A 10,708-nucleotide genomic window follows, 5' to 3' on the forward strand; every position below is an offset into this window, starting at 1 on the left:
CTATATATATATATATATATATATATATATATATTATTTTTGGGTAACCATATTAACAGCTTTACGGTTCTTGAATAGTTGTCCTTTACTGTTTTGACTAATTGAAATTTTTTGTGACAGAACTCCAAAGTGGAAAAGGTTGAAATGATTGATTACGCAAAAGGTGGTATTGATGAAAGTGGAAAAACATGTCAAGTGAAATTTGGGAGTTACTGCCTTTGGCGCCAAGAACATAAAGAAGACATGAAGGATTTTATGGTGAAGAAATTGAAGGATTCACTGTTTGTGGCAAGAGCATATTTTCCTACTATTGCAAAACTTCCATCTCAACGCAAGTTCTCTAGTGAAATGAAACAAAACATTCAAGAGCTGGAGAAAGTTCTGAGTGAAAGTACTACAGATGCTGATCTTCCATCACAGTAAGTCATGGATAATTTTCATTTTCCCCCACTGTTCATCATCAATGAGAGTCATATAATATTCCTACTATTAGACATCTATGGCTGTTGCAGACAACGTTTCAGGATCTTAAATATTCAGATTTCGTTGTTTGTTGTTGCCTAGTCATGCTGCTGTTTGATATTCTAGTTACTTTTAGCAAGCCCTATACCGGTTTCCATAAATTTCTTCTGAGTTTGGCCAATGTGTCTGATTTTCCAACAACTAAGCACAATTCCAATTGTTTTATCAGGATTGAGAAGAAGCTTGCGAGGATGCAAGCCGTGATAGCGAAAGCCAAAACCTTCCCTGTGGAATGTCACAATGTTGATAAGAAGCTGAGACAAATATTTGATATGACTGCTGATGAAGCTCACTTCCACATGAAACAAAGTGTCTTCCTCTACCAACTTGCAGTCCAGACTATGCCAAAGAGTCTCCACTGCTTGTCTATGAGACTGACTGTGGAATTTTTCAGAGATCCCGTTTATGATATGGAGTCTCTGGCTAGCAAATACAATGATCCTGCATTGCAGCACTATGTCATATTCTCCACCAATGTACTTGCATCATCAGTTGTAATTAACTCAACTGTAATGCATGCAAAAGTATGTTTCAGACATTGTTCCATGTGTGTTTGACTGTACTTGCTCTCTTTCTTGGTGATAAACACTGAATAACCAATTTGCAATGTTTCAGGAAAGTGGGAAACTGGTTTTTCATGTGCTGACGGATCAACAGAATTACTTTGCGTTGAAACTATGGTTTTATAGAAATACTTATAAAGAAGCCATAGTTCAAGTCTTAAACCTGGAGGAGATTGACAACCGCAAATTATTCCTGTCATTGCCTGTGGAGTTCCGTGTTTCCTTTGGCATTGGTGCCGAAGCTAGAACGGAATACCTATCTATTTTTTCTCATTCACACTATCTTCTTCCTGAGATCTTCCAGAAGTTGGAGAAAGTTGTGGTTTTGGATGAAGATGTTGTTGTACAGCAGGACTTGTCTGCACTTTGGAGCCTTAACATGGAAGGGAAAGTTAATGCTGCTGTACAGTTGTGCTCAGTGAAGTTGAGTAATCTTCTGAAGAGCAGTTTTGATAAAACTTCATGTGCTTGGATGTCTGGATTGAATGTCATTGATCTAGTTAAGTGGAGAGAACTTGATCTCACTGAAACTTACCGAAGGTTTGTAAATGAGGTGAGTATCATTGCAACTTGTCTTAATATCTATGAGTGCAACTATTCGTTGAGCTACCTGTGGTTTTGTTGATGCTTTATGTCGAACATATATTTAAGGGTAACTAAACTAAAAGGGAAATTTGTGAATGCTTGAGCCCATTTCACTTTTATCTGCATGCTTCTGTCTAGTGTTTTCGTGAGCCACTTAAAATTTCTGATTTATGTGTGTATCTTAATGGCAGGCGAGCACACAAGAGGGGCAAAATGAAGCTGCTGCATTGCATGCAAGCTTACTAACCTTTAAGGACTTGATTTATCCTCTTGATAGTGTGTGGGCTCTCTCCGGACTGGGTAATGACTATAATATAGATATGTCTGCAGTAACAAAAGCTGCGGTGCTGCACTACAACGGAAAGATGAAACCTTGGCTTGATTTAGGGATCCCAAAATATAAGGTTTTCTGGAAGAGATTTCTGAACCGAGAAGATCAGTTCTTAACTGACTGCAACGTGAATTCATAGTGAGCTGATTGCCCTTGTTTACTGCTAGAGATTCTCCGAAACAGTGGGATTGAGAAGCACTAACCAGTCGATATCTATTCCGTGGGTGCCAAAAAAATTTTTATCAGGCTTCCAAAGCATATTTGATTCTGTGGAAGCAATAGCCGCGATGAGTTTCACAGACACATAGTTGTAATTTTTTGGTAAATAAAAGGACCTTAAAAATTTATTTTTCTTTCTGGAGGAGCAGAAGGATGGAGCTCCCAGATGGGCAACTTAAGCTTCGAGTTACCCGTTGGGGGATGGAAGGTGATTTGATGGACCCAGGGAGTGATTTGAAGAAAAATTTTGCTTAGTGGAAAAGCTGTGCAGCAAATAATTCTGTACACACTGCGAGGATGCATTGTTTGTTTGTCCAAAAATGTGATTCAATTACCATTCGTCATATAAACACTGTTTGGCTGAGAAAGCAAGTAGTTTTATATGACTTTCAGAGAAATCATTCTTCCTTGACTTTTCAGGTTGTAATTTATTTTTGAGCTTTTGTTGATTTTGGGTGATTTCAAAACACCTATTTTTTTTCCTTTATATCTTGTATCCAGGGTCTTTCTAATGAGGGATCCTTATTTTAAGCCATTTATAGGGATAGGGCATTACACCAACTTTCCGATTATAATTTTACATCTCCACCGTTCATATCTTAGGTCTATATGAGTAGATCACCTCTACAAAATTTCATATGATTTGGTGATCGTTAAGGCTTTCAAAAGTTCAATTTAGTTTTAATGACCTTCAACGGTTTTAGTTTGACATAAGCTGGACCGTTCAAAATCATTAAAACTAAATCAAACTTTTGAAAGTCTTAACAATCACCAAATCATATGAAATTTTGTAGAGGTGATCTACTCATATAGACCTAAGATATGAACGGTGGAGATGTAAAAATTCAATTGGGAAGTGGTGTAATGCCCTATCCCTAGAAAGTGGCCAAAAATAAGGATCCCTCGATGGAAGGGGGCTGATTTTGTATCAGTTCTATGAAACAAATCAATTCAAACAGCCTTTGCCAAGATTGGGCATTGTCAATTTCCTCTTTTTCACTCCTATTAGTTACAACTACTCTAAAATCCCATCAAGACAGCCATGGAATCCTTCAACCTCTTCAAGTCTATGGCAAAGTAGGCAGTAGGCAGTAGGCACCGGCTCTTATTCAACCCTACTTTTTTTGTTAGACTCAGACAACCAAGACAACAGAATCTACAACACAGAGCTCTAGGAATTTCCCTCCAACATAGAATCTACAAAATTGCTGTGTCCCAACTGGTTCATCTTAATAATGCTGGTTTTACAAACAAGTGGTTACCCATTGTCGAGTTCCGACCCTTACTCCGGTATTCCTATTGAGGGTTCTGTATTGCTAGTACTCTTATTTAGCTCTTCATTTAACACCTAACTTGTCTTGATGCCAAGCACATTAGATGAAACCTGAAACCGAATTTTCTTCCAAAAACCTCCTAATAGATAGATTTCAACGAAACAAAATCAAAACCCGGCAATGCATTACAGAACGATACATTCAAACATAAGCTCAGTAGTGAAGGTTGGGGTTGGTAGTGGCATGATAAGGTGGTCTCCAAGCCGAAGCAGTGAGCAAACAAAGGTCTTTCCAACCAAGCTTGAGAGTCCCATTGTCCTCCACCAATGTGTACCCATCAGAAGGGAACATCCCAAGCAGCAAAGTTGCCTGCGTAGCGGCATTTCCGGCCAAAGAAATGCCCCTGAAGCCACTCTGCTGGAACTTCTCCCTCCAATTATGGAACTTGACTTCTCCACTCCTCGACGGCCCTCCGACGGCTAGAACATTCCGTATCTCCCTCGACAAAAGCTGCTGCTCCACGACGTGCCTCTCCTCGCTTTCTTCACCGTAGCTTGCACCCAAAGAATCGAACAAGGCCGAATAGTAGTGTATGGCCTCCACAAACCTCCCCAGGAAAGAACCGGCATGACTCAAGTCCTGCTCCACTACCGTCACCACTTTTGGTGCCAATCTGCAGTCGAATCAGTCATATCAAATCACTGAAATCAATAGCTTCGACAATAATGTACTTCAACTTCTTCCGCAGTTCCCCTACATACAATTTGACAGGCTAGGCTATTTGGCTGCTTTTAACCAAGAGTAAAACAGAAAAGGGATTGGCTAGCTACAGCTTTATAGATTGCAACAAGAAAAAAGATAAAGCGACCCGGGTTTACTATGAGACAAACCAAAAGTTGGATTAACAACAATGGAGTGCATTAGGCCAATCTAGGATTAAGCCATGAACTAATTGTTTATTGATTAGTCAGCGTTCGCTAATTAAAGTTCGAAACTTTAGCATGCAACATCGATCAAAGACACCAAAAAAGCGCAATGCAAAGCTGCCTGCCCAAATCTCGATTTGATATGTCAATGTATATAATGGTGTTACCTCTGCAAAAGCCATAGCGTGTTGGCGTCGGAGCCGGTGACGTCGTATAGAGAATGCTGCAGCCAGTGGACGGCGACGGCCTCTCTCTTGCTTATGTTGAGTCGATCAGGGTCCAAACTGCCCACCTTCTCCGCCACCGGGAAGAACTCGAAGGGAAGCCCTAGCTTATCGGCGAAGTCGGTTAGGCGCTTTCCGGTGGCTTCTAGAGCCTCCACGGAGGTTCCGAGACCAGTGAGGCGTACGTAGGGTGGCCCACCGGGGCGGGAGGCGAGAATGTGGAAGAGCCCCGGCCATTGTAGGCCTTGCATGATGTCGAGATCCACTATGTGCACCCGGTCTTCTCTTTCGAAAGCTTCTTGAATGGCTTGGTTGGCCGTGAAGTGGGAGAACTTCACGAACGGGGAGATGCCGTTGAAGACTTGGAATGCCGAGACGAGCTTCTGTGAATGAGTGACCGGTGCGGCCGAGACAGGGAGGGAGGCGTAGATTCCGAGACAGGAGCTGACTAGTCTTGCTGACATGGCCTCGGAGAAGTACGCCGCCACGCGCTGCGCGGAGGTGCCGAATGGAGTCGAGAGCTCGGAAATCTCGAGCAACATTTTGGTCGCTTCTTCGTAATTATCGGCGGAGACCGCTTCGGCGCATTGCAGGAGTAAGGTGAGGAGGTGCAGTCCTTCCTCGTCTCGCTGCTGCTGCCGCATCTCTTCCTTCTTCTCTCGAAGTAGTGCGGCCGGGGACTGCGTGGCTGGGGCTGGAGTGGCTGATGGCGGTGCAGCTTGGGGAGACTCGGCGGCCGGGGACGGTGAGTTTTGTTGAGGCTGCTTATCAAGCGGTTGCGGTTGTTGTAGTTGTGGCTGGACCGCCTGGGAAATAATGTGGTGCTGCTGAGGCTGGAGGTTGCTTTCGTTGCAAGTAGGGGAGGAGGTAGGATTGGGTTGTTGATGCTGCTGCGGCTGATGCTGTTGGGGTAGGGTGGTCGCGGCGCCCCAGTTCAAGTACAACTCCTGGTTGTTCATCACATGGTGACTACCGCTATCCGTTGGGAAAACGGTCGTGACGTCATTTATGGAGGTGGAGTCGATATTGAGCTTCAGCCCCGGACCTTGGTCTCTTCTTCTGTTGTTGAAGGCCGGAATCGGAGGCGGGGGCGGTTCTGATATGGAGCGGAGGCGGTACTCGAGAAGGGAAGCGAGGTTGGGGTTGCAAGGGAAGATGATCTCCCTGACGTTCTGGATGAGCTGAGGAATGGAGACGCTGGTGGAGCTGTTGATGAGGTCTTTTATGATGCCGTCGATCCACGCCGTGGCCGAGCTATCTTGATGGTCCATAACAACGGTAGTGAGCGTTGAACTAGGTTGATTTGAAGGGGCGGTTCTCTCCGGCGGAAAGAGAGGCAGCCCTGAAAAGCCGCAGACTGCGGGGAGAGGAGCGGTGGCGGCGATCTGGGTGTGGTGAATGGGATGCTGATGGAGGGACAAGGGGTCGATAGGACCCCAGGCTGGAGAGGAAGAAGAAGCTGAAGCAGTTGATAAAACCCCACCTCCACCACCTGACGTCATGAGGGACGATGATGGTACTGGTAGATTGAGCATAGTGGTGGAGTAGTTGGAGACTTTGTCATGGGTCGGGTTTGGATTTAGCATAACGCTCCGGTTACGCGAAACCCTCATATAATTATCACCATTATTGTTGTTGTTGCTGCTTCTGATTGAGTTGGGCTGCACTTCAAGCTCGGACGCCATTCTCTTCCTCACCATTTTCGACCGAGCCGGGTTCTGCTGCTGCTGCTCAACGACGCTGCTTCCTTGGCTGGTGGAGTTCAATGGGCTGTGGCTAGCACTACTGTTGTTGTTGTTGTTGCTTCCATTGCCGCTGACATGGTCGCCATTGTCACCCAGCAAAGCACAAGCAGCCATGAATGGTTCTGGTTCTGGTTCTTGGGGAGAAGATGGAAAAGGGTATAAGGTAGTGTTGGATGTAATGCCTCATGGGAGAAGAATCAAGAGGATGAAGAAGAGCTTTAAGCAGAGAAGGAATGGAGCAATGTCCCAAACAGATAACGGTGTAAAGATTGAGACAGCGGCGTTGGGATTCCTTAGAGCTGAGGCTACAGTCTCAAATCTCAAACCCCAACACGAGCTCCCAAGTAGTAATCTAATCTATAATCTAATCACTCTCCCTCCCACCTTTATTATTCTCAGTCTTTCTAAGTTTTATAATATAACTACGCCGAAGCTATGCCTTTTGGATGCATCCCAGCATTTCCATACCCGAGAAGAAAAGGGTAAGAAAGAGAAAGGGAAGAGGGTTTTAGCTATGCGTCCTTTTGTGGAAGGTATAGTTATTGATCTCACTCTTATACACAGAGCTCAAGCTTCTTGGAGCTCTCTAGCTCGATCTTGAAGATGGGGGATTAAACCTAGCGATGCAAACAGTAGGAGCAAAGATTTGGAGTGATGGGGGTGTTTTGGAGCGAGGAACGTCTTCAAGTGCTTGACGTTTTCATTGAGGTTTAGAGTTGGGAACGACCATTACGATGAAGAAGAATATATATTGCTTACCATCGTTGTTGTTATAAGCACAATGAGGGGACAAAGTTAAGGTAATAGGTTAGATGGAGTTTTGAATGGCTTCAATAAATTTTATCACCTGCCATTGTTAAAAAAAACCCTAGCTATTTGATAGAGAGCATTGAATTTGCAGGTAGCTAATGTGATCTATGCATGGACGATAAGTTTTTGCAATTTTTGGGTGGTAGGGTGCAACCATGTCAAAATATATTGATTATGCTGTCAGATTGATAGGTAAATGTGATAGAAGAGGTGGGTGAAGTGAATAATGGACCATAAATTGCAATGTCATATATATATAGGTGTAAATCTTTGAATTTAAGCTCCAATTTTTGAAACAAAATAGGAAGTAAAATACAAGGCAATATTGACAGACAGCAACCATCCAAATCTAGTGTTATCGACAGCTGGTGGTCGGATCATTTACGATTTTGAACTTTAATTAGGTTCTAATCTAGTGAAATTCTAACTCTAATTCCTTTAATTACAGCTTGATGAGCTAATTCCTACAAATCATAAACGATTTTTCTCTTGTAATAAATCGAGAGTAGTAAAGGATATGTTTTCAGCGTTGTACATTGTTTTGTTTCTAAACTATTTAATAAGACTAGAATACGAACTAATATGTATAACAAGGGATATCGGATATCGTGTTCAATGAATCAAGCCGCAATTGCACCATCAAGATTAAGATTGACAACAATGCTATGAAATTACGTATTGGAAATAAGATTACAATTACTTATCCCATCGTTTTTTTTCATAGACCATTGAACTATCCAAACAACAGAAGAAACAAGAAAAGCTCACCCCACGATGACATGATACATGACAAACTAGATTACCATCCGACGAGCTAGCCCTTTGCATGTTGCCAAATTTTCATTGTGACAAAAGAATGTTGCCCTTAATGGATTGATCCGTGCCAAAATTCCCAATAATGCTATGAATTCGAATTGTATGCATCTTGTTCCTTCGGTCATATATATCAACTCTCTGGCTCTATTAGTTTGTACATTGTTGTTTAACCGAGTACATTAGAGTACAAGGTTAACTAATAATAATCAACACTTAAAACACAGTAATAATTTGCATCAATTTCATTTTTTACTTGTCGGGAAGAAAACGACGCGTAATTCCAGTGCATTTGATTTGTATTTGACTCACAAAAGTCACTTTTTCAGTTCTCAATATTTACTAATCACATGGGAAATCGTTGCTAATCAGATCTGTTGATTAAGTAATTAGTGTATTAGATTACCAAGCAAAACATGTCATGCACATTCCAATACGAGATTGAGAAACCAAACCCTCAAGCTAGTCTAAAAGTTGCATTGTTTTTTAAGCATCGTTAACAGCAAAGAAAATTTAGCCCCCTAACGTTGATATTGTAAAACAAACATTTTCCAGTTTTACTTCTTCAACTGCTCCATGACCAGCACAGTGATGAAGATGGTGAAGTGATTAATATAGAAAGGCTAAGCTAGAATGGAAGAGGAGGAATATGCAATTGTATATGTAACTATATAGATAGATATAAGTATATATGATCATATAGTATATATAAAGCTGCATTGGGAGGGAGCTAGCTAAAGCTTAGGCCTCGTGACCCGACCCAACTGGAGCAGCAGGAGGAAGAGAGAAATAGCCTGTCAAAAGGGCACAGACAGTTCTTGAAAAGATGAAGGCTAGTGTTTGACATTTTGCTTTCAACTGCATTATATCACTCAGCAACTTTTTCCTCTTGATCTTATTTTATTTGTATTAGTATCTCTTACATTGTTATTCACATTTACTTTTGTACCTACCAAGCAGAGGAGTGTAACAATGCCTATGATCATCTTGTTTGACTCAGCCATGTATGCATCCTTCACCGGCGCGGCTGATAATCATTTTGTCTAATATGAATATAGAGTATGAAATATTCACCTCTTCCTTGCAAATGTTCCTCACGTCTTCATTGATTTGTATTATAGGGTAGTTTGATGTATTTTATTTTATGTTGTCAGATTTGGTTTTAGTGTCATCTTATTTGACTGTAAATTTTCTTTTTTATTAATAAATTTAGTGTGAAAAAACACTATGCTCTACCCAGCTCCATTTAACCAAAAAAAAATGTTCCACAAACTAAGAGTGTGAAGCCATTAGCCTTCTGAAATCTTTTTATGTTGTGATTGTTTCTCATGTTCCAAGAGAAGCAAAACATCCGTGCGGATGCGATTGCTGAAGTTGGTCCCTAACACGAAGTTGGTCATCATGATAAAATGCAAGATGCGCGTGGTGCAATTTGGTTGTATTTGTGGATTTTTTTTGTAATTTTAGTTTTCATGTTACAAAAATAAATAATCTTGTAATAGGCGATGCATATTGATTAATGAAAAACTCGATAAGAATTAACTTCATTCTCAAATAATCTTAATTTTACGCAGTAGTAATCATGTCTAGTGGCGCCATTGTGTTTTCCATGTTATGGCTGGATCTTTTAGTTATAGGGCGTGGCACCTTGGATTGTGATGCTTTACACAACAAGAACCAAAACAGAAATAGGATCCGAAGAAAGGGTATCCTACTTGGTAAGTAAAATCACTCGAATGCAAAACCCGTTAGAATAAGCAAAGCGCCCTCACTCTTTCTCCCCCAAAACAGAATGTGGCAGCTAAGCAGGAGAAGCATGACAGTAATGAACAAAAAGGAGAGCACGTTCTATTACCAAAAAGTAATCCTAGAAGCTGACTTGCTTGAAGAAAGCTTACACTGGGTTTAATCAAATAGCAGATAAATCAAGCAGTGTGACCAATGTTTATAATATATAATGCATGGTTTGGTTTGGTTTGGTATCTTGCATATGCATGTAAAAAGTTGTTCGTCTTTTTAGGCCGTCGACGTTCTTTTCTTTGTCTCTCTCTTTCGTGTTTTCTGATTTTGAAATCCAGAATTGTTTCGGAACCACACTGACAAAGCCACAAACTGCAACACGTGAAAGAGAGACGCATCATCACTAACCTCACATTCCCAGATCGAACCAGAAAGCCAATAAATTTTCCATAACTTTTAGCTTCCCTCTCTCTCTCTCTCTGTGGCGACCACAGTAGTAGTAGTCCTTTTCAGATTTCTGTATTCCCCCCTTCGGATCCATATCGTCATTATCGATCATCAGCTTTTCTCTTTTTGCTTTCTCTCTGGTTATTTCTACAGCCCCATGTCTCATTATAAGTTTCTGTTCTTGTTCGTTTTCTTGTGTCAAAACTAATGGTGACTGCTCTTGCCTCTTGGATAATAGTTTGTGAAGAGTACCCTCCCTGCAACTCTGAAACCGAGGACCCTCCCTCTTGTGTGAATAATACTCCAGTACTGTGTCGACTATGGTCCCTGGCTGGCTCCTCTGGAAATTATACTATATACTAAAGGATGGTTAACTGTTAACGGTGATTTTTTTTTTTCTTCCTGAAACAGGTAATTTAGATTTTTTTAGATAGACTCTCTCTCGACAAAGATTTTTTTACCCTCCATTTTTTACTTTTCTTCCACATCCTGAATCTTACAAATCAAAA

General features: G+C 41.4%; 2 protein-coding genes across 2 annotated transcripts in view; one reads left to right on the forward strand and one right to left on the reverse strand.

Annotated features, from left to right (window-relative positions):
- The window catches only part of LOC101314013 (probable galacturonosyltransferase 7-like), a 5,236-nt gene extending 2,656 nt beyond the window's left edge, over positions 1-2,580 (forward strand). Inside the window, exons 5-8 of the mRNA XM_004305007.1 lie at positions 121-419; positions 692-1,046; positions 1,138-1,638; positions 1,862-2,580. Of these exons, the coding sequence (XP_004305055.1) occupies positions 121-419; positions 692-1,046; positions 1,138-1,638; positions 1,862-2,140 (1,434 nt within the window). The 3' untranslated portion in view covers positions 2,141-2,580. The remainder of the gene's footprint in view (positions 1-120; positions 420-691; positions 1,047-1,137; positions 1,639-1,861) is intronic.
- Positions 2,581-3,637: 1,057 nt separating this feature from the next.
- LOC101314302 (protein SCARECROW-like) lies at positions 3,638-6,503 on the reverse strand. The gene is made up of 2 exons (XM_004305008.1): positions 4,588-6,503; positions 3,638-4,167 (listed from the first exon to the last, which is right to left on the reverse strand). The coding sequence occupies exons 1-2, from the start codon at positions 6,501-6,503 to the stop codon at positions 3,708-3,710; spliced, it is 2,376 nt and encodes a 791-aa protein (XP_004305056.1). The 3' UTR covers positions 3,638-3,707.
- Positions 6,504-10,708: the final 4,205 nt, after the last annotated feature.

The sequence above is a fragment of the Fragaria vesca genome, linkage group LG6, assembly GCF_000184155.1.
Source record: "Fragaria vesca subsp. vesca linkage group LG6, FraVesHawaii_1.0, whole genome shotgun sequence".
Taxonomy (NCBI): domain Eukaryota; kingdom Viridiplantae; phylum Streptophyta; class Magnoliopsida; order Rosales; family Rosaceae; genus Fragaria; species Fragaria vesca.